The 24,154-nt window shown below is 39.1% G+C and overlaps 1 protein-coding gene and 1 pseudogene across 2 annotated transcripts in view; one reads left to right on the top strand and one right to left on the bottom strand.

Moving 5' to 3' along the window:
• Window positions 1-23,633, top strand: part of DLAT (dihydrolipoamide S-acetyltransferase) — a 36,857-nt gene extending 13,224 nt beyond the window's left edge. Inside the window, exons 8-15 of one of the 2 annotated variants that reach the window (XM_036257852.1) lie at window positions 4,260-4,327; window positions 5,174-5,266; window positions 5,577-5,684; window positions 15,968-16,083; window positions 19,447-19,609; window positions 20,612-20,748; window positions 21,307-21,402; window positions 23,353-23,633. In XM_036257852.1, the coding sequence (XP_036113745.1) occupies window positions 4,260-4,327; window positions 5,174-5,266; window positions 5,577-5,684; window positions 15,968-16,083; window positions 19,447-19,609; window positions 20,612-20,748; window positions 21,307-21,402; window positions 23,353-23,362 (791 nt within the window). In that variant the 3' untranslated portion in view covers window positions 23,363-23,633. Of the gene's footprint in view, window positions 1-4,259; window positions 4,328-5,173; window positions 5,267-5,576; window positions 5,685-15,967; window positions 16,084-19,446; window positions 19,610-20,611; window positions 20,749-21,306; window positions 22,201-23,352 lie in introns of those variants that run through there. The other variant, XM_036257851.1, reaches the window with a different exon arrangement.
• LOC118627576 lies at window positions 8,041-8,679 on the bottom strand (annotated as a pseudogene).
• Window positions 23,634-24,154: the final 521 nt, after the last annotated feature.

Below are 24,154 nucleotides of genomic sequence, written 5' to 3'. Positions count from 1 at the left end.
GTGTACAGAAGGCAGCTGATCAATGCTTTCTCTCTCTTTAAAAAGTCAATAAAAATGTATCTTTTTTTTTTTTTTTTTAAAGATACATTTTTTACATAGAATGAACAGAACTTAGTCAAGGATTGGATATGGGGACTTGTCAACAGTAATTTCAAAAGAAATATGTGGTGGAAGCCAGTTAGGATAGGTTGAAAAGTGAGAATTGGATAAAGAAGTGGAGATAAGATAGCATCGTAGACAACTCATTCAAGAAGCTTTCGCCCTGGCTGGTTTGGCTCAGCTGTTAGAGCGTCGGCCTGCGGTCCCGGGAGGCCCGGGTTCGGTTCCCGCTAAGGGCATGTACTTTGGTTGCAGTTAGTCCCGGCCCTGGTTGGGTCGTGCAGGTGGCAGCCACTCGATGTGTCCCTTTTACGTCGGTGTTCCTCTCTCTCTCTCCCTCCCGCTCTATCTGAATAAAAAAGTGGAAAAATGTCCTCGGGTGAGAATAAAAAGAAAAAAAAAAAAGAATCTTTGCTATGAAGGAAGGCACAGATATGAAGGTGTAGCTGTGGCAGAACATGACCTCAACAGAGGGCTTTTGGAAATGAGTGATAGGAGAATGGGTCTAGTATAGAGTTTCTCAGCTGTGAGCTGATAGCATTTTGACCAGATAATTCTTTGTTGGGCAGGGACGGGGAGTGGTATGTGTCCTTGCATGGTAGGATGTTTAGCAACATCCTCGGCTCTACCCATTGCATGATAGTAGCATCCCCCACTTGTGACAACCAAAAATATTTTCAAACACTGCCACATGTCAAGGGGAGGGCAAAATTACACTGGTTGTCAAACAGTCTAATAGAAATGGATAAATTGATGATGCAGAAAGGGAGAAAGACAGAATATTTGGCAAGGATTAAAGTTTTTGAGATTGTACGAGGGGATGGAACATTTGTCTGCTTTTATAGGAGAGAAGAGAATATGTTGTGGGATTGTAGTTTGGTGGTGGAAGGTGAGTAGAGTACCTCTCTGGTTGCTACTATTTGAAGTGAGGAAATCAGCTGGAGAATGAGTGTGGGGAGGTTTGAGGTTAGATTGTACAGGTAATATTGTTCTCAGAGATTGGGAAAGTGAATTTAAGGAAAACTTAATTTCAGTGTATTATTATGTGTCTGTTTTGGGGTTTGCGGCTCTGAATTTATAGTACAGTCAGCCAGCTAGGTGTGTACTCCACCCCCCCCCACCCCCCGCCTCAAGCAACATTAAGTGACTCTGGTTCTGGCATTGAGAAAGCAGACATTTTGGAATTTGATCAAGGAGTGATTATAGCAATGATCCATAGAATGTAAGCTGAGTAAGGAGGGACTGAAGACAAGAGGAGATAATGGATGATGAGAACAGGGGAGTCACTGGAGTAAAGATCTTGATAAGGTCGAATAGATTTTATGGCAGGGGGAGGGAGTATTTTATTAATTTTTATTTATTTATTTTTGTTAATCCTCATTCAATATTTTTCCATTGATTTTTTTTTTTAGATAGAGTGGAGGAGAGGGGAAGAGGGAGGGAGGGAGAGACAGACAGACAGACATCCATGTAAGAGAGACACATTGATTGGTTGCATCTTGCATGACCCCGACTGGAGCTGAGATTGAACCTGCAACCCAGGTACATGCTCTTGACCAGGAAGTAAACCCTCGACTCTTTGCTACGAGGGTCGATGCTCTAACCACTGAGCAAAATCGGCCAGGGCTAGGGGGAGGGAGTGTTCTAGCATACATAGTGAGCTGAGAAGATCCCTGATTGGTGTTTTTCTGACACCAAATGTTTTTTTTTCCACACCAACAATCATTTCTAAGACACCAACTGGGTACCCAACAATTCATTCCTATTATGACACTAACTATCTAGAGTTAGCGTCAGACTCCCCAGGAGTAAGGGCTCAATCCCATGAGACAGCTCCTACCTCAGTTGCCAGCTGCAAGTCCTGGGACCACCCACACTTCTCACCCACTGGCTGTGAATCAGGAGTTCCTCAGACCCCACCCCGGTTCAACAATTTACTAGAATGATTCACAGAACTCAGGAAAGCACTTTAATTACTATTACCAGTGTATTATAAGGGATACAACTAAAGAACAGTCAAATAGAAGAGATGCAGAGGACAAGGTATGGGGTGGGTGGGTTGCAGAGCTTACATCCCCTCTCTGGGAGTACCACCCTCCCGGGGCATCAATGTATTCCTCAACCTAGAAACTCTCCAGTTCTCATTATTTAAGAGGTTTTTTTGTTTGTTTGTTTGTTTGTTTTTATTGCAAAGAGAGAGAGAAACATCTATTTTTTTTGTTCTACATATTTAAGCATTCATTGGTTGATTCTTGTATGTGCCCTGACTAGGAATCCAACTTGAAACCTTGGCATATGGGATGATGCTCTAACCAATCAAGCTACCCAGCCAGGGCTCAAGAATTTTTATTTTTGTAGGGGTTTTAGTAAGAAGGCATTGCTGATTAAATCATTAGCCATTGGTTGTTGGGCTCAATCTCCATCCCCCTCCCCTACCTGGAGGGACAGATTACTTAGCAGATTTTACCAAAATGTAATCATTTGGGGAGAAACTTAAATCCTAAACCCTGATGTTTAGAATTTGATTTGTCTCAAAGCTACCCATACTATATATTGTTTTGATGCACAGCACTTTCATATCACAATCCCCTTTTTAAATAATTTTTTTCTCAATTTCAGTTGACATACAATATTATAATAGCTTTATGTGTTCAACACAGTGATTGGACATTTATATACCTTATGAACTGACCATCCTGATAAATTTAGTACCCATCTGACACTGTACGTAGTTATTACAATATTATTGTATATGTTCCCTATGCTGTACTTTACATCCCCATGACTGATTTTATAACTGGCAATTTTATCACTCTCCCATTTTATCCTGTGAGTAGGAGCTGGTCTTATAATCTCTGTCCTATAGACGAGACTGAAGTGACTATAAGCTATCTGTTTAGCTTATGTTTGACAATTTCCCTACATTTTTTATCCTAGTCTAGTATTCTTCCTTTTATCACATTGCTTTATGATGGCCTGTTGTGACTTCTTAGGGAGATAGGCAAAATAGTTTAACTCCTGATCGTTGGGAAATTCTCGTGGTGGCTGAAGGTTAGCACCGGCAACACTGCAGCTCTTCTCTCTCGGGGGCTGCAGTGTCCAGGTCGGCCTTGCTTGTAAGGGGAGGTTATGGTTTCTGTCTTTTATGAAGGAGGGAATCTAATAGGGGTACTGCTACCTCTGTTCTAGAGCTCCTGGTGAGGATAAACACAATCCTAGCCAACTCAGTTTTCATAATGAAGGGAAGGAGTTGGGACGAACTTCATACAACAAGAATCCTTTTAAAAGTCTGCCTTTGGGGAAGATGAATCAATTTGACCAAATTTTTTCTAGAAGTGGGCCTGTGTAAAAGGTATTTTAATAACTAAATTCTGAATCTCCTTAGAATTAAGGTTCAGGATTATCTACTTGGGACTGAAGTTAAACCTGTGAGGTTGTGGATGGGAGGAGGAAGGAAATTGAAAATAAAATTAAGCCTATTAAGAGAACTTTGAAGATCTTTCCTCATGTGTGACATTACACCTATTTCCTTCAGAGTCTCCAATGCAGGCCAGTTTAGAGTCTTGGTTACTATGAGCAAATTGTGAAAAATGGAGACCACGTATGAATGAATAGTTTTAAAGATAAGATGATTATGACTGAGTTATTCATATTGTTTTGGGGTGAAAACATTGACTTGCCTAATTTATTTAAAACAATTGTTGCCAGAACTGTTGACTCTGTACAAAGGGAATTCCTTATGATGAAATGAATCTAGAGCTCAAATGAGATCTATTTCAGGATTCAGAAATGATGAGGCACCTAGACTTGTACTCAGCATTATCCTTATGCTGGTATTTCTCTATTTGAAAGTAAAGAAGATGAAAAAATAAAGTACAACTTAATTAGATAAAACTTTAGAAGAGGAATACTTGCTATAGTTAAAAAGCAAAGAACTGCAGATCAAGCAAGAGCACTCTATGAATTAAAATTCATAATTGATAAAGCTGGTGTTTTTAGGGAGAACTTTCGGGGGCAGGGTTAAGGCTGTGATCCCTTCAGAGTCTTTGGTAGAGAACCCTTAGGGACTTGTACTTAGGGATCACAGTGTTGGTCTCCTTGAGGAACCAGCACTAGCTGTCATCTCTGTGATTGATACAGTATTTATGTACCTCTTCCAGGAACGGGACCAGAAGGCAGAATCATCAAGAAGGACATTGACTCTTTTGTGCCTACTAAAGCTGCTCCTGTGAGTTATATTGGCTTTTTTTTCCCCATTTGTCCCCAGCAAAGTGCTTTGTCCAGCCTATTAGACCCTTTCGTACATTATTTATGAATGAAACAGCTTAACCAGAACTGTATTTTCTTTTGTCTAATGTCACTGGCTAGCAATATACGGATATGAATGTGATTTCATTCATCTACAAAAGCAAAGACGAGAAACTACATTGACATGCATTCCAAATTGGATACTAAATTTTTTTTAACACGTTTTCATTTTTACATTCAGGCCCTATTTTTAAAAGCATGCTTGCAAGTTGGTTAATTTAGGTTTGAGTTTTCTGTGATTAATTATTTCCAAAGGGATTAAATTCACGTAGCCAACTTCTGAATAATTGATTAAGGTGCCAAAATAGCCAGATAAAAGTAAGGAAATGATTTCGTTATTTAGATGTTTGCTTTAAAATGAAAGTTATTGTTTTTTTCTTAACACTGTTCAGGAAAATGATTTACCTTGTTTATATTTCTCTCTTTATCCTTTCAACTTAAGAATGCTTTGATTGCTTTTCTGGAAGATAACTTTGCAAAAACAATTATTTTGACATAAACTAATCATTAAACATACTCTGGCTCGAAGAACAGTGACACTTAAAGCCTGATTACAGAATTTTAAGTGTAAAAATTAAAAACAAAGCTCTTAAACAAGCATCTCTAAATCTGAGTCCCTTTTTCTCCCTTGGGATAGAAATAGCTATTTTTCTATAAGCCTTTTGATTTTTATTTTGTCATCTGTAAGAGAGTCACTAGTAGTTGTTTCCAGTTGCTTATGCTAAGGTTGAGCTACAGTTACTAAGAGCTTTTTACTTTCCCATAGGCTCCAGCAGCTGCTGTGCCTGCCCCAGGTCCAGGAGTGGCACCGGTTCCAACAGGTGTCTTCACAGATACCCCAATCAGCAACATTCGTCGAGTAAGAGCATTACCATAAATCTGGAACTAAAGCTGTTGATTGCATCCACAGTTTGAAACAAGAGACTTTCTTTTTAGTTGGAAATCTTAGATGATTAGTTTAAAAGATATTTGGTTTGGCCAGTTACATACTTGGGATAAGCAAACACTATGTTCTGATTAAATACTGTTAGAAGGGGTGAAGGTATGGTGCAGTCCTTCATCTTCCAAATCTAGTAATGCTCTTGAGGTAAGCATTACCAGGGAGCAGAGTATTAGGTAAAGTCTTCTCTCAACTCAAGGCAACTGACTTTGAATCTCTCTGGTTTCAGGTCATTGCACAGCGGTTAATGCAATCCAAGCAAACCATACCTCATTATTACCTTTCTATAGATGTCAACATGGGAGAAGTTTTGTTGGTACGGAAAGAACTTAATAAGGTAAAAGATTGGAAATTCCAACTCTATAAATTCTAAAAATCTTGTTTTTTCTTGTAGATTTTTACATTTTTGCCCATATGTTTTATAACAGTATGCCAGTTGATGATGGAAAATGGGTTTCATCTTAATTTTAACTTACAAAAACTGCTCTGGAGAATTTTCATTTTTTTAATCTTTGATTAAAGCCTATCATTTATTTATTTATTTATTCTTCAGATAGAGCAGGAGGGAGAGAAGGAGGAAGAGAGAGAGAGACATCAAGTGGTTGCCACCCACACAACCCCAGCTGGGGCCGGGGACAAACTGCAACCGAGGTACGTGCCCTTAGCGAAAAACCGAATCCAGGCTCTCTGGTCCATGGTCCGATGCTCTAACTGCTGAGCCAAACCAGCCAGGGCAAAGCCTACCATTTAAAACTGATGTTGCCATGGGTCCATTTTAGCCTAGCACAGTCACTGTGATTTTGAGACCACTGAATCCTTTGATAGGTACAATACAGTATGTTTACTTTGTGTTTATGGTGTTTAGCATAAGGCATAGTCCCTTTCCACGAATTTATAATCTAATTAAGGATATAATTATGTGAAAAAGAGGAGGCAATTTTTATTGAAGTAAAAGTATTCGTTTGTAGATCAGTCTCTTTATGATAATGCCCCTCTTCTGCTAGATTACAAATGTAGATAAGTGTTATAGGAGTTCAGAGAGTGAGGAAACCTGTGAAGGTAGTTGGGGAATTCAGAAAGGTGTAGGAAAAACTTGGTTGATCCATGGAGAAGAGGAACCATTTGGATTGGCAAAAAAAGTTGAAGAAAGTTCATTCTTTTTTTTTATAATGCAAAACAGGTTTATTTGTACACACACTAATGAAGGAAAGCAGTCTTCTGTCAAATGGAGACAATTAAGATTCTTAAGTAGCTGATTTTGGGACCTACAGTGGGAAGACTTGCTTCGTTGCCTTCAGACGTCTGTCTCTTTATCTGACACTTGAGCAGGCTTTTTAAATGGGTCTTCCTCCTGGGCCTGCTTTTCTAATCCCTTATGATATGCAAGCTCGTGTTCCAGATAGTTTGTGTTCCTCTTACGTTTATCCAGGTACTTTCCCATGAAGTATAAGAGATCAGTTTCCTCGTTGGCAGAAGCCATGGTCTTCAGGTTTTGCAGGTGGCTGGTTAACTTCTTTTCCACCTCCAGAGCAGACTCTAGTTCTCCAGTTATCTATGTCAGGCCTCTTTATCACCGAAAGGCAGATTTTACTCTTCCATTTTCTTAGATATCTTAGGGATTGCTTTGCATGTTCCCTCTTCACCTTAGCTTGGTCTTCAAAGAATGCAGCAAAAAGAGGTGCTCCCATGTCTTGGTTGTAATAACAGGCCATAGATAAATAAGCATCACTGATGTGCAGCTCATAAGATGCCACGTAATTAATAGCCACCCTACAATCTTCAGAGAGGAGGTTGTGGCCCGGGGATACCATCTCAGCATTAGAGAAAACCAGGCATAAGTAGTGCTCAGATAGTTCAGTCTTATGATGGTATATCATGAAGGAAAAGTACTTTTAAAAAGGGAAGTAAGCCCTGGCCAGGTAGCTCAGTTGGTTAGAATGTTACTCCTGATACACCAAGGTTTTGGGTTTCATCCTGGGTTAGGGCATATACAATAGTTAACCAATTAATGCACGAATAAGTGGAACAACAAATTGATGTTTTTTTTCTCTCTCTTGCTCCTTTTAACTCCTCTCTCTAAAATCAATAAATTAAAAAAAGCGGAGGAGGGGTGGAAATAAGTAGAGCTTATTTGGGAGATAGGTTACCTTTCTAGAGTGTATACAGTTGTTGATTTAGGGAAACACCTCGATTTATAAGCAGAAGAATTTGGACTTGATAAGTTAAACATTAATGGTGACATTGTGATGGCAATATGTATATATATTTGTGTGTGTGTGAGCAATCATCTGATTTATAAAAAGATGCAACAAATTTTTAAATGATACAAAATATCATTTTCAAAACAACATCAAAAAGTAAGTGTAGCCCTGGTTGGTTTGGCTTAGCAGTTGGAGTGTCAGCTCATGGACCGAAGAGTTGCAGGTTTGATTCTGGTCAAGGTGACATACCTCCGTTGCAGTTCAGTCCCCTACCCTGATAGGGGTCATGCAGGAAGCAACCAGTCAGTGTGTTCTTCATGTCGGTCGATCTCTCTCTCTCTCTCTCTCCCTCCCTCCCTCCCTCCCACTCTATCTGAAGATAAATGGGAAAGTATCCATGAATGAGAATTTTAAAAAAATGTGTTTAACCATACTCAACTTGTAACAAAGCAAATAGGTAAGTGGAACAATGACTCAGGTTGTACCATGTTTAATAAACTGGCAACAGAGAAAGCTGGTTGAAGGAAAGCAGAGGAACTTTGTCTTTAAGTATTAGAACCTAGGGCCTCCATAATCATCTGGCATCCGCTCAATGTTGTACCTATGGTTAGAAATATACATGATGGGAACTCCAGGGATCTTCCTGATTCTTCGTTTAAGGTCCTGGTCAACTGTGGCCACAATATAACACTTCTGCTGAGTTACTCTCTGTACTAAGCAGTCATCTGCATAGGTTCCTTTGTGTGTGCACAGTAATCGTTCAAATCTTGGATCCTTGGTGATCCTTAGAGCCACTCTATACTTCTGCCCCAATTTCTCAGTTTCAGCCATTACATAATCAGTTATACAAAGGATATACTTGGCCTAGAGACAGTCCATCATTGACTGCACTAAGTCCAGTTTGGCCTTAATGGAAAAGTTGATATCAACTAGGATGTGGTAAGGTGGGCCCAGCTATGTGTTACATTGGAAGAATAAGCAGGAGGGGTGTTGGGGGACTTCTCTTTCTTTGAGTGCACTGGGATCTTTCTTTTTAGGTTTTAGTCTATCCTTTGCTTTAAGCCTCTGATCTCTGAGACTAAACATTCGCTTCATGGTCGCATACTTCCTTGTTTTCTTTTGTTTCCCCATGTCCATGCCACACTCAAGTTTCTTTTGGAATCACCCGTGTTGGCAATATTTTAAGAAAAATTAGTGTAATAGATATATACCGGCATGCCTTAATGTAGAGACTACTTTTGCTTGTCGTAAAAGCATGAAATGGTGGTAAGGATCTGGATTAGAAATTTGTATTAAGAATGGAGTAGGAACCCTGGCCGGTTTGGCTCAGCGGTTAGAGCATCGGCCTGCGGTCCAGGGAGACCCGGGTTCGGTTCCCGCTAAGGGCATGTACCTCGGTTGCAGTTTGTCCCCGGCCCTGGTTGGTCGTGTGGGTGGCGGCCACTCGATGTGTCCCTTTCACGTCCATGTTTCTCTCTCTCTCTCTTCCTCTCTCTCCCTCCCACTCTACCTGAACAAAAAATGGAAAAATGTCCTTGGGTGAGGATTAAAAAAAAAAAAAGAATGGAGTAGGAGCCCGGCCAGTGTGGCTCAGTGGTTGAGTGTTGACCCATGCACCAAGAGGTCACTGGTTCAATTCCTGGTTGGGGCACATGCCCAGGTTGTGGGCCCGATCCCCAGTGGGGGGCATGCAAGAGGCGCCCAGTCGATGTCCTCTCTCATCAATGTTTCTATCTCTCCCTCTCCCTTCCTCTCTCTCTAAAAATCAATAAAGAAAAAAAAATTTAAAAAAAGAATGATGACTGATGCAAGCTTAGCTTTGTGGTAGAACCAATCACTTATGTCCTAGAAATCAAGTACTGTAGTGCTGTTCGTATTACTTTAGTTCTATGGCATATTTGCACTTTTACTGTTACCATGTACATTTAGAATGATTGCTTCTGATTGTTTTTTTAGTTCTCTGTGTGTGTAGTATGTCTATAAAATACGAATTTAAATAACACTGTTTTATTCCATGTAAGCATTATACAGTGCATGTGGGTTGCAAGAGATTGCATTAATTATCATTAAATTTTATCTACCTTCACTTAATATGCTTGAACTGTTGCCTTAACTATGTTAAGCATCTAGAATAAAAGCCAAAATATAATGATTGCTGTCTTTCTAACACCTAAAATGCAGTTCTATACTAAACTGAAATGTACTCTAGCCCTGAACAAGTTAATGCTACATACTGAGCTACAGCATAGCTGCTTAGTTGCATTTGAGATTTTCTAGTCATTGTATAATGGAAACTTCTTCCCAAAGTTACTTGGTATCATTTTCTGAGAAATGAATTACTATATATTTAATGTTAAAGTTCCTAAACCTAGTAGGATAAACTTTTGACTTCCTTTTTTCATTTATAGATTAAGTGAGATAATAGCTAATTTTGACCTTTTACTCTAAACAGTACATAACCTAACTACTTTGGGATGGTCTTACGATGTTGTCCTGGAAATTTGTTCTATTTTTTGACTCCTCCCTGTAAACAAAATGGCATTGACACTTTATTCCTGATTTTTTTTTCTTCTTTTTGGTTTATGCCTATTCTAATTAAATATGTATAAATAAAGTTAAAAAAAAAAGAAAAAAAAAGATTGGAGTAGGAGACAGGAAGATGAAAGACTTTCAAGGAGTTGAAAAGAGCCAAACTTCTTAGAGTGGCAGACAGGGCCTTACAGGCTATCTATAACTCCCCTGAGTTTCAATCTTACAACTTTCCCACTTGCTCTCGCTTCTGTGCTACCTATACCCTACATTAGGCCCTTAGCACATGCTGTTGACTCTTATGGGATGTTCTTCCTCTGGTATCCAGCTGGCTTCCTCCTGCATTTCCTGAAAGATTTGATGCAATATTACTGCTGGTTTTCTTTGGTCGCCTTATTCTAAAGTTAAGGGAAGAGGAATAAGGTTGCTGAGTTCTCCCTTTAGTTATATTTCCCAGCTTTATTTTTCTCCTTAGCTCTTAACACTGTCTAATATAGTATATGTTTCTCTTATTTATTATCTATCTTATTTATTATTATCCTCTTTAGAATATAAGCTCCCTGAGAGTAGAGTTTTTATATGTTTTTTTTCCCTTGCTTTATATCTAGGGCTTTAGAGTTCTGTGCCCAACAGAGTAGACTCAAGATATTAGGTGCATGGATGGATGAATCAAGCAGTGAGGCATCAGCACAACTTTGTATCTGGGCTTAGGGGTTATATTAATGGCAGACTTTGTCTAAATGTTAAAGTTATAGTATATTTAATTTAATTTTTAAATGTTTTTATTAATTTTTTTTTGTTACAGGTGTTTCTTCTTTTTCCCCAATGACACCCACCTCCCCATGCCCCCCACCCTATCCCCAGCTTTGTTGTCTATGTCCATTGGTCATGCATACATGCATATAAATTCTTTGGTTTATCGTCCCACCCCCAATTACCCCTCCTCTGAGGCTTGTCAGTCTGTACCCCACCTCTATGCTTCTGGGTCAATTTTGTTCATCAGTTTGTTTAGTTCATTATATTCCACAAATAAGTGAGATCATGTGATATTTGTCTTTCTCTGCTTGGCTTGTTTCGCTTAGCATAATACTCTCCAGGTCCTTCCATGCCATCTCAAAGAACAAGAGATCTTTCTTTCTTACAGCTGCATAGTATTCCTCTTTTTTTTTTTTTTTATCCTCACCCAAGGACATTTTTCCATTTTTTTGTTCAGATAGAGTGGGAGGGAGAGAGAGGAAGAGAGAGAGAGAGAGAAACATCGACGTGAAAGGGACACATCGAGTGACTGCCACCCGCTCGACCAACCAGGGCCGGGGACAAACTGCAACCGAGGTACATGCCCTTAGCGGGAACTGAACCCGGGTCTTTCTGGACCGCAGGCCGACACACTAACTGCTGAGCCAAACCGGCCAGGGCCTGCATAGTATTCCATTGTGTACATGTGCCACAGCTTTTTTATCTAATCATCTACTGATGGGCACTTGGGTTGTTTCCAGATCTTAGCGATTGTAAATAGTGCTGCTCTGAACATAGGGGTACATATATTCTTTCTGATTGGTGTTTCAGGTTTCTTAGGGTATATTTCTAGAAGTGGGATCACTGGGTCAAATGGCAGTTCAATTTTTAACTTTTTGAGGTAACACCATAGTGTTTTCCACAGTGGCCGCACCAGTCTGCATTCCCACCAGCAGTGTACTAGAGTCCCCTTTTCTCCACACCCTCGCCAACACTTGTTTGCTGATTTATTGATGGCGGCCATTCTGACAAGTGTGAAGTGATACCTCAGTGTTTTAATTTGCATCTCTCTGATGATTAGTGATGTTGAGCATTTCTTCATATGTCTCTTGCCATTTGTATGTCCTTTTTGGAGAGATGTCTATTTAGGTCTGCCCATTTTTTTTTTTATCTTTATTGTTGAATGTATTACAGATGTTCCTCATTTTTTCCCCAATTGATGCCCTCCTCCCCACTCCTGTCCCCCTCCTGCCTTTCCCCACACTGTTGTCTGTGTCTATTGGTTATGCATATAAGTTCTTTGGTTTATTTCTTTCCACCCCCCCCACCCCCCCTTCCCTTTGAGGTTTTTCAGTCTAGCAACTAATTTGTGCTTCTTAATCCCTTCACCTTTCTCACCCATTCCCCCAACCTCCCTTCCATCTGGCAACCAACAAAATGTTCTCTATATCTATGAGAATGTTTCTGTTCTGCCTGTTCATTTTGTTTGTAGATTGAATTGTCGATAGATATGTATTCATTGCCATTTTGTTTTTCATATATTTTATCTTTTTCTTCAAGAAGATCCTTCAACATTTCATATAATAATGGCTTGGTGGTGATGAACTTTAGCTTTTCCTTGTCTGGGAAACTTTATATGGCCATGGATTCTAAATGACAGCTTTGAAGGATAGAGTAATCTTGGTTGTAGGTTGTTGCTTTTCATCACTCTGAATATTTCTTGCCACTCCCTTCTGGCCTGCAAAGTTTCTTTTGAGAAATCAGCTGACAGTCTTATGGGCACTGCCTTGTAGGTAACTAACTGTTTTTCTCTTGTTGCTTTTAAGATTCTCTCTTTGTCTTAAACCTTTTGCATTTTGATGATGATGTGTCTTGGTGTGGGCCTTTGGGATTCATCTTCTTTGGGACTCTCTGTGCTTCCTGGACTTGTATGTCTGTTTTCTTCACCAAGTTAGGGAAGTTTTCTGCCATTATCGTTTCAAATAGGTTTTCGATTTCTTGTTCTCTCTCTTCTCCTTCTGGCACCCCCATGATGCGAATGTTGGCATGCTTGAAGTTGTCCCAGAGGTTTCTACACTCTCCTCATTTTTTTGGATTCTTTTTTCTTTTTGCTGTTCTGATTGGTTGTTTTTTGCTTTCTTCTATTCCAGATCGATGGTTTCCTTCTTGGCTTTACCTACTCTACTATTGCATCTGTTTAAATTATTCTCTATTTCAGTTTAGTGCCTCCTTCATTTCTGACTGGTCCAATTTTATGCTCTTGAGGCCCTCACTAAGTTCACTGAGGTTCTCACTGAGTTCATTGAGTATCCTTATAAGCAGTATTTTGAACTCAGCATCTGTTAGGTTGCTTATCTCCATTTCTCTTAGTTCTTTTCCTGGAAATTTTGTTCTGTTCTTTCATTTGGAACCTGTTTCTTTGTCTCCTCATTTTGGCTGCCTCCCTGTGTTTGTTTCTATATTTTACTTAACGGGAGGTATGGGGCTAGCTGAGACCAGATGCTGCTTGTTTGAAAGAATTTAGGAAAACCTGGAGACAGGATCCAAGGCAGACCAATCCTATGGTTAAGCAACTGGCAACAGCTTGGGTGGGCCTGAAAGTTGGGTGGGGTGGGCCTGAAAGTTGGGTGGGGTGGGGCGGGGCCTCAGGGAGTCACCAGGGCAGGGCGACCAGTGTGAGCCAGGTTGCTGGAGTCCCAGATATGGCGGCCGTCTGCTGCCCCAGGGAACGGCTCACCAAAGGAACAAAGGCCTCTGACAGCATGTTTGTCCTGGAGAAAGGTTCCTCTCTAGCCCCCTCACTCCAGTGCCAAACAGCTCAGTTCTTCCCTATATGTCTCTGGCGCCCCTCTAGCTGCCTCCCCTCCAAGCTGAGAGGGAGTGAGTCCAATAAGTCCGGGCGCGGGCCCTTTAAGAGGAGCTGCCTGGGGCTCCAGCCACCTCAGCCTCCCTGAGCCTCAGTTCCCGCTGGTTTTCCAGGCAGAAGTGATGGGGGTTCTCTTCCTGGCACTGGAAACCTGAGCTGGGCGCCTGGATTGGGACGGGGACCCCTCAGTCCTCAGGAAGGACCTTCCCAGCCGAGGTGTCCTCCTGATTTTTATCTGCCATCCGTGGGTGTGGGACCAGCCCTTCCGCCTTCGCCCCTCCTATCAGTCTCGATGTGGTTTCTTCTTTAATTCCATAGTTGTAGGATTTCCATTCAGTTTAATTTCAGGCGGTTTTGAATGATGGTTGTTCTTTAGTTTATTTGTATCTGTGATGTGGTTGTGGGAGGATGGATACCGCGTTTACCATCTTGACCGGAAGTCACCCTCCACCCATTTTTTTTTTTTTTTTTTTTGATTCACACCCGAGGACATTTTTCCATTTTTTGTTCAGATAGAATGGGAGGGAGGGAGGGAGAAAGGGAGGGAGGGAGGGAGAGAGAGAAAGAGAAAGAAACATCTATGTGTTGCCACCCGCACGACCCATCCAGGGCCAGGGACAAACTGCAACCAAGGTATGTGCCCTTAGCGGGAACCGAACCTGGGTCCCTCCGGACTGCAGGCTAACGCTCTAACTGCTGAGCCAAACCGGCCAGGCCCCTCTACCCATTTTTTAATTGGGTTCTTTGTCTTCTTTTTGTTGAGTTGTGTGAGCACTCTATATATTTTGGAAATTAAACCCTTATCTGATGCATCGTTGGCGATTATGGTCTCCTGTGTAGTGGGATCCTTTTCCATTTTGATGGTTGTTTCTTTTGCTGTGCAGAAGCTATAATATATTTATTTTGAAATTAGGCTTGAAAAATCTATGTGCAATGTATTTTTTTTTAACTGGTTTTAGAGAGAGAGGAAAGGAGAGTGAGAGAGAGGTAGAAACATGGATTAGAGAGAACATTGACTGGCTACCTCCTGCATGCTCCCCCACTGGGGATCAGGCCCATAACCTGGGCATGTGCCCTGACTGGGAATCGAACCAGCGACCTCTTGGTGCATGGGTTGATGCTCAGCCACTGAGCCACACCAGCTAGGCCATCTTGTCTTATTCTTGATCTTAGGGGAAAGTAAGTGTTTCACCACTGCAGTACGATAACAATTGTGGAGTTTTTGTAGATTTGTTTTATCATCAGGAAGTTACCTTTTATTTCTAATTTGCTGAATGATTTTTATCACAAAAGGGTGTTGAATTTTTTCTGTGTCTCTTGAGTGGTCATGTGGTTTTTGTTCTATATCCTACTCTGACATTATTACATTAATTGCTTTTACATGTTAAAGCAACCTTGCATTCCTGGGACAAACCCAATTTTGTAATGGTGAATAATCCTTTTTATATATTGCTGGATTTGGTTTGCTAGAAGTTTTTTTTGAGGTTTTTTGTATCTATATTTAGAAGAGACATTGATCCATAGGTTTTATTGTTTTTGTTTTTTTTCTCTTTTTTATTGTGATATCTTGGTTTGGTTTTGCTATCAGCTAATACTGGCCTCATGGAATGAGTGGGGAACTGCTTCCTTCTCTTCTACATTGTTTGCAAAAGTTTGTAAAGAGTTGATACTAATTCTTCTTTGAATGTTTGGTATATAATTCACCAGCAAAGTCATATAGGTCTAGGCTTTTTTGTGTGGGTAGTTTTTAAATTATACTTTCTTTATAATTATAGATCTAATCAGAAGTTCTGTTGTTGTTGTTTTTTTTATTATTTTGTTTTGGTAGTTTATGTCTTTCTAGGAATTTGTCCATTTCATCTAGATCATCTAATGATGGCATATCGTTGTTCATAGTATTTCTGTACGTTAGGTAGTAATGTCGCTTACTTTGTTTCAGGTTTTAGGAATTTGAATCTTTTTCTTTGTCATGCTATGTAAACATTTGTTCTTTTGTTGATCTTTTCAAAAAACCATCTTTTGGTTTTGAGATAAATGAAAATGAAGACACAAGATACCATAACTTACGGGATGCAGCTGAAGCAGTGCTTAGCAGGAAACTTATAGCTGTAAACGTCTACATTAAAAAAAAAAGATGAAAGAACCAACTTTTTGTTTCATTTCATTCATCCTTTCCATTTCAGGACATTTGTATATCGCCCCCCTCTCCCATCCTCTTTCTCAAGATTATATAGTTTCAGTATTTAGGAAGAGAATTTAAGAAACTACAATGGTTTCTTGTCTTTGCAGATGTTAGAAGGGAAAAGCAAAATTTCTGTCAATGACTTCCTCATAAAAGCTTCAGCTTTGGCATGTTTAAAAGTTCCTGAAGCAAATTCTTCTTGGCTGGACACAGTTATAAGACAGTAAGTATACCACTGCTGGGGAAGGTATGTATCTCTCAGCAGTTTTCTTGTGTTATCTAATGTATAACTAGGAGTATAGGGTAAGGAGAAATGAAATACAGAGGGGGAGATGACTGCCATAGACAAAACATTGTGAAAACAATATTGAACTATTTAGGAGACAGTGCTACATTTACTTAGTCAAGATTACAGATTTTTTGTATGAGTTCAGGAGAGGGAGAAAAGTGTATAGACTTGTACCATTGATAATGATTCTTACAAAGCAAGGTTGATATGCTTTTTGTTCTCTAGTTCTGCTGAACTTTGTGGGGGGGCAAATTTGAAAAAAAAAACAGAAAACAGTATTTATTAATATTATGGTGGCATGCAACTAGCGTGGTGCTCATTGTTGTCTCATTTAATACTGTGACCACCGTATGAGTTAGCTTTTCACTTCCATTTTCCTAACAAAGAAATTGAAGCTCAGCGAGTTAACTCCCCAAGTTAGTGTGTTATTAGCAGAACTGTGATCAGAACCAGGATTCTGACTTCTGAGCCTAGGTTTTAAAAAATATATATATATAGGCTTTTTAATATTATTATTAATTTAATTTTTATTAAAATAATAGTAGATATGTTAAAATATTGCTACATGGCTTACAGTGACCTACTCAGCCTTTAATCCTAAGTCCACTCCCAAGAGGCAAATACAACTTTAAAATAATATTTTTTCTGGTATTTACCTTCATAGTTTTAAATAACTTTTTCAGTCTTCTTAAATATATCAGGTAATCTACTGATTCTAACTTTTTCCTTGGTCACACCCCTCTTAGAGAACATCCGAGGGTCTTATTACTCCTTATACACTATACTAATTTCCTGGGGCTGCCATTACAAGATACACAAAATTGGTGGCTTAAAACAAAAATTTATTTTCTGAATTCTGAAGACCAGAAGTATGAAACCCAAGAGTTGGCAGGGCTCTGCTCCCTCCACAGGCTCTAGGGGAGAATCTGTTCATGCTTTCTCCAGTACTGGTGGCTGTAGGCATTCCATAGCTTGTAACTGCATAACTCCGACCTCTGGCTCCATCTTCACATGGTCTTCTCTTCTGTCTCTTACAAGAATACTTCTCATTGGATTTAGGGCTCGCCCAGATAATTCAAGATGATATGATCTCAAGATTGTAATTACACCAGCAAAGACATTTTTATTTATTTTTTTATCCTTACCGGAGGACATTTTTCCACTTTTTATTCAGATAGAGGGGTAAGGAGAGAGGGGAAGAGAGAGAGAGAGGGCGAAACATTGACATGAAAGGGACACATCGAATGGCTGCCTCCTGCACGACGACCCAACCAGGGCCGGGGACATACTGCAACCGAGGTACATGCCCTTAGTGGGAACCGAACCCGGGTCTCTCTGGTCCGCAGGTCGACGCTCTAACCACTGAGCTAAACCGGCCAGGGCAGCAAAGACATTTTTACTAAATAGGTTACATGAGTAGATTCTGGTATTAAGACACAGCCATATGTTTGAGAGGGCTGTTATGAGTATCTGTACAGTTTGTGTTGATGTGTTTTCATTCCTTAGAGTTGTATTATTGGGTCATAGGGTAAATTTATATTTAACCTTTAAAGCATATCTGAAGGGAACACTACTTAGATCAAAGGATTGAGGTTGCAGGGTAATTTCTCGGTATTGTTCATTAATTCTTAGCAAATGCCATTCATTCATTTGTTCATACAGCTACTTAATACATATTTATTGAATACTCACTGTTAGCTGGATTCAGTGGTAAGATAGGAAACACCATCCCTACTGTCTTACGAAGGTTATAAACAAATAATATAGTAATAACAGGATAACTTAATTAAGAAAGCAGTATTTTCTGTGTGATATCTTAGCTAAAGCCCAGATGTGGTAGCTGCTAGTTCTGGATCATAAACAGTATTATTAGAGCAGGTCCCTTTGTTTGCAAATGGCAAAAATCTGCTGCCTCTGGCCAGCTTGAGTACTTTGAGGGATTTGGTACCCATAATCTTCTAAACTTTGTGCCTAGAAAGAGCTGGAGTTTTCTCTCATGCAAATTTTAACTTTTCTCGATTGCAGAACACTTTTTCAGGGGCCCTTATGCAGATGCATGCCTAAGGATACTGTAGATACAATTCAGGAGTTAGGGAACTTGGATGGGGGAAAGAATAATTACTTTCCACTAACCTATAACTGAAATTTAGTGTTTCCTCCTGTTAAAAATGTAGAAAACAGCTTGGCTGGTGTGGCTCAGTGGATTGAGTGTCGTTCCATGGACTGAGAGATCTTGGTTTGATTCCGGTCAGGCCACACACATGCCTGTGTTGCGGGCTTGATCCCCAGTGTGGGGCATACAGGAGGCAGCCTATTATGTTTAGCTATCATTGATGTTTCTCTCTCTCTCTCTCTCCTCCCTTCCTATCTGAAATATCAATAAAAATATATTAAAAAAATAAAATTATAGCCATTATTAGACCTACTGAAGATCTTGTTAATAAATTAATACAATAGGAAATATATCACATTCTGTTTTTTGAATCATTAGACAACTAAATTTCAATATCATTTTAGGTTTTTTTGCAGGGGAGGTTGGTGATTTATTTTATTTTCTGTATATATGTAACATATTTTGAGCTGAGACCCACATGCAAAGATGTCCATAATGTAGAAAAGATTAGGAATCTTATGTTCTGGGGGGCCGCCACCCTAAATCCTGAACATTCCTGTTTCTCTGACAATGCAGTCCTTTCTCTTCATTCTTCTTTTCAAGCTCTTCTTACAGACTCAACGCCAGCCAATTCACTTTGTCTCAAAATCAAAGTTCTTTTTGTTTGATTCCCATTGAATGCTGAGCCTTTTTCTCCACCTACACCCATGTGTTAGATGATGCAGATGGCAGTTAGAGAGTACATGTGAAACCAGCCTACTGACACATTTATCTTTCTTTTTTTTTTCTTTATTGATGTTTAGAGAGAGAGGAAAAGAGAGGGAGGGAGAGAGAGAGACACTGATGAGAGAGAACATTTATTGGCTGCCTCCTACATGCCCCCACTGGGGATTTGGCCCGCAACCTGGGCACGTGCCCTGACAGGGAATCAAACCAGTGACCTCTTGGTGCATGGGTTGATGCTCAACCACTGAGCCACACTGGCCGGGCTATCATTCATTTTTTAAAAGTGTAAGTCAGGGTTGGGGAGGGTACAGTGGAATGTAAAATCCAGAAAACATACCTCTCTGGCTGAACAGCAGCACAAACTGAAGTAAATGTCAATATTCTTGCTTACCTAACATATAAGCTCTTAGTAAACAATGTTGAAGGTTATCAAGATTTTCTTTTTTCTTTTTAAATAGAAATCATGTTGTTGATATCAGTGTTGCAGTCAGTACTCCTGCAGGACTCATCACACCTATTGTATTTAATGCACATATAAAGGGACTGGAAACCATTGCTAATGATGTTGTTTCTTTAGCAACCAAAGCAAGAGAGGGTAAACTACAGCCACATGAGTTCCAGGTAAAGTATTATTTATTTACCTTCTGAAAGTTAAGAATCATGTTATTTTTAAGGTCGTCATTATGCTTTCATTGCATTTTTCCACCTTTTTATTCTGCATTTTCACTGACACAAAGCCCTAAAAATAAAGAAAAATTGAGTAACCTATGAAAGGCTGAAAATAATATGTTTTCCAACTAGTGTACAAAAACCACACAACTGACTTTTATTGGTATTGTAATGATTGTGTATTTTAAAAAGAGTATTGTATTCAGGCCTTTCTTTTTTTTCCTTCAACTTTAATGATGTTATAATTAGCAAAGTGGAACTGTATGTATTTAAGGTATACAACTTAATGTTTTGATATATACATACATTATGAAGTCATCACCACAATCAAGCTAATTAATATGTCTGTCATTTCATATACTTGCATTTTATTTATTTATTTATCCTCACCGGAGGACTTTTTTTTTTTTTTTCATTTTATCTTCAGATAGAGCGGGAGGGAGAGAGGGAGGAAGAGAGAGAGAGGGAGGAAGAGAAAGAGAGCAACATCGATGTGAGAGACACATTGAGTGGCTGACACCCACATGACCCCAACCAGGGCCAGGGACAGTCTGCAACCGTGGTACATGCCCTTAACGGGAACTGAACCCAGGACTCTGATCCCCAGGCCAATGCTCTAACTGCTCAGCCAAACCAGCCAGGGCTTATTTTTCTTGTTTTCATGGTAGTTCAGAGGCTCTTCTTAAAAGATTATCTCTTTTTTTTTTTTTCCTTTACTGATTTTAGAGAGAGAGGAAGGAAGAGGGAGAGAGAGATAGGAACAACAGTGAGAGAGAACATTGATTGGCTGCCTCTTGCATGCCCCCCACTGGTGTCCAGGCCCACAACCTGGGCATGTGTCCTGACCGAGAATCAAACTAGCGACTTCTTAGTCTTTTCACAAAATGTCATTTTTCTCTGATTTATGTTGACAAGCAATTAACATGATCTAATTTTAATTTTATTCCCCTCTAGGGTGGCACTTTTACGATCTCCAATTTAGGAATGTTTGGCATTAAGAATTTCTGTGCTATTATTAACCCACCTCAAGCATGTATTTTGGCCATTGGTGCTTCAGAAGATAGACTGGTTCCAGCAGATAATGAAAAAGGGTAAGTGCCAAAATGGAGAGGGAGCTGTAAGTTCATTGTCATTACATTATATCTGTTTTTGAGTCTCTGTGTCAGAATTACTAGCATGGCATGTTGGGACTTTAAGTAGAGTTAGACTTAAATATAGAATGAAGTTTCGGAGGGCAGCAACACTTATACTAAATGCAGTTAACCTTTGAGATGGGAAGCCTTATTTACTCTTAAGTAAGGGGTCACCATGCTTTTTCCTTAAAAAGGCAGATAGTAAATATATTAGGCTTTGTGGGTCATATGGTCTCAGTTGCAAACACTGCCACTGTAGTGTGCCAGCAGCCAGGGGCACTGTGTAAACAATTCCAGGAAACCTTCACTGGGTGGGGTTTGGCCTGTGGGCTTTTAGTTTGCTGATCCGTGCTTCTGTCTGGTCTGTTTCTTCAGACCAAATTTGGGCTGGACATGAAGAATAGGTAGAAAATAATGTTACCTGGTTGGGATTATACGGTGGGACTTGGCATTTGGGCTGGCTACAATCTAGTGATTGCTTTTAGAATACCTAATAATGTTTTTATCTTCTTCTAGGTTTGATGTGGCTAGCATGATGTCTGTTACTCTCAGTTGTGACCATCGGGTTGTGGATGGAGCGGTTGGAGCCCAGTGGCTTGCTGAGTTTAGAAAGTACATTGAAAAGCCTATCACCATGTTGTTATAATGAACCCAAGAATTTCTAGACTCTCCTAGATGACACTGGTTCATTCTTACCAAGATATAAATATGTTATTAAACAGGCGTTTCTCTTTATTTTAAAGCTAACCAGTTATTTTTTTAGTCTGTCTGGTTAAGTTATTTGTAATGGTCATTGCTGAATTTTTTAAATACCAGTTATACCCAAATATTGTGCACATTTAGTAAATGTCAGATTTTAGCTGTGTACTCCTAGTCAAGGGACATGTGGCATAGCCCTTTGGTGATAAGTACTTCCACTCAGAAATGTAAAGGTAGAATTGATTCCCTATTGAGTAAGGTGTATAAAAATAATCTGGATAAAACCTTGAGATTTTGAAATTTAATAGCCTCAAATGTTTCCCTTATATTTGAGGAAAAGAGAGTCAGGAAAATTTGTTCTCTTGGAGAAAAGGTTTGAATCAAAGCTTGATTTTTGGATTTAACCCTAATTAAAATTTTTCTGTTATATGATCTTGGTTTTAGCATGGATGGGAAGAGTAGAGGAACTTCAAGGAAAACAATTGAAAATTTAAAAATCAACATTTTCTTAGATTTCTTTAACCACTGTACTTTGTTTATTTTCTATGAATCCCAAAATGATTGTTTTCCCTTCGTGAGATGAGTTAGAAATATAAACTAGCTACTTGGCATAAACGAGAATTTGTGTGGATATTTAAACAACTTAAATGTATAATTCTGAGCAGAATTCTACAATTACCTCCAAATAAATGACTATACTTATAGAATTTACCAGAGAAGTTGTGAAAGAATTATTTCTCCAATATCAACTAGTGGTTATTTACGATGAACTTAATTACCAGAATTTACTACTCAAATAACTTTGGAAAACTATACAGAGTAACAGTTGAGTAAGTGTACATATGTAAAATATGGTTTCTAACAAGATGTGCCAAAGTCCATATTTATATCAACAAGTTCTTTCTGAACAGACGTGGGGAGAGATATACTGGCGTACAGGTTAGAATGTTAAAAGGTGATGACCAAAACAAAACTGTCATTTCTATTTGGATAAAGTAAAAACTGTTACATGTGCATAAAAAAAATTGTCCTTTGTTTACCCACCCGTGTTGACTCATGTAAAATAAAATAGCCCTAAAATCCTATTGGAGAGAAAAAAATTATTTAGGTTGCGTACTACCTTGTCAACCTAAATATTTTTTCTCCATTTGCTTTTCTTCTGCCAGGCTAGGGGAATGGGGCAGATAAGATCCAATCACAATTCTAGACTTTCTATTGAATTAGTGTGCTTTAATAAATATTTGAAATTATTTGATTATTTAAAATTAATCTGACTAGTATGTAATATGTGGAGCTATCCCCTGAAATTTAGGTCTTTCATTGTTGAATCTATTTCTAAATGTTCATTATTGCATGGTGCACACGTGACACTCCATATATTCCACAGATGTTTCCCTTGTACTATTATGAAAACATCAATACGGTAATTGGTAATTATAGCTTGAAGTGAAGGTTATGCAGAAGGAACAAGCTTATCACAGGGGGACCATCATCAGTATGAGCCACATCTGGTTCAAACACATGAAACTTCAGAGATAATTCATTCTTTGCTAATGTTTATGGTTCTTTTGTTCCTTTGAAAGAAAAATAAATAGTTGCCTTCTAATAAAAATTGTTCTGAATTAAAAATTAATTTGGTCTGTAATGTAAATCTGGATTCAGTCTATTTACCTTACCAAACTTGAAAGAGTAAAAGTTAGAAATAGTGGTTTGGTTCAAATTAGATTGTTTAAAAGTGAAGTTATGTTTTCAATGTGTCTGGCCTAATTTTTGACCTGTGGGTAATTTTCACTTTAAATGATTAAGTGCAGGGACAGCTATGTATGTATAAGCTCTTAATATAGATACATTTTTATTTTATAGAATTGATTAAATCAGGACTGAGTTCAAAAGGATATAATCTAATACTTGAAGATCAAGGAGTTACTGAAGACTTCATGCTGGGATGTGGCACATAGCAAGATGAAAGTGTGGTCTGGCTGTTAGATATTTTACTCGAATCCTGAGGTTTGTGAATGTAGTGATGGTATCTCAGGGCATGGTCTACAAGAGGGGTTGACATGATAACTGTTGCAAGGAATACTCATCACCTAGTAATGCAGAAGGCCTGGAAAACATGGGAAATAATCATTACTGATACTTGATCTAAAACCAAGTTTATAGAAGAAGCTGGTCTCTAAATCAAGGACAATTAATGTCCATCTCAAATAATTTCCAGCTTTAAGGAAAAAAGATCTTGATAAGATTCTAATTTAAACTCCATAGTTTATTATTAGTCAGTGCTTTTCCTGGGAAAAGTTATGCTTTAAAAAAAAAAATTTTTTTTTTTTTAAATTTTTAAATTGATTTTAGAGAGAGGAAGAGAGAGAAACATCAACGAGAGAGAACATTGATTGGTCGCCTCCTGCATACCCTCCACTGAGGATCGGGCCCACAACCCTGGGCATGTGCCCTGACTAGGAATCAAAGCAGTGACCTCTTAGTGCATGGGTCGATGCTCAACCACTGAGCCACCGTGACCAGGCCACCAGGCTGTTGATTTAACATTTAAACATTAAGTGTGTTAGATCGTGATATGCATTTTATTAATGAGTATTTATTAATACATAGCTGCTGACATAAGTATGTGCCAAGAGTACAAGAGTAGAGATTCAACCAGTTCTAT

Source organism: Molossus molossus, unplaced genomic scaffold (genome assembly GCF_014108415.1).
Source record: "Molossus molossus isolate mMolMol1 unplaced genomic scaffold, mMolMol1.p scaffold_m16_p_13, whole genome shotgun sequence".
NCBI lineage: Eukaryota > Metazoa > Chordata > Mammalia > Chiroptera > Molossidae > Molossus > Molossus molossus.
This window is presented reverse-complemented; position numbering and strand designations above follow the sequence as displayed.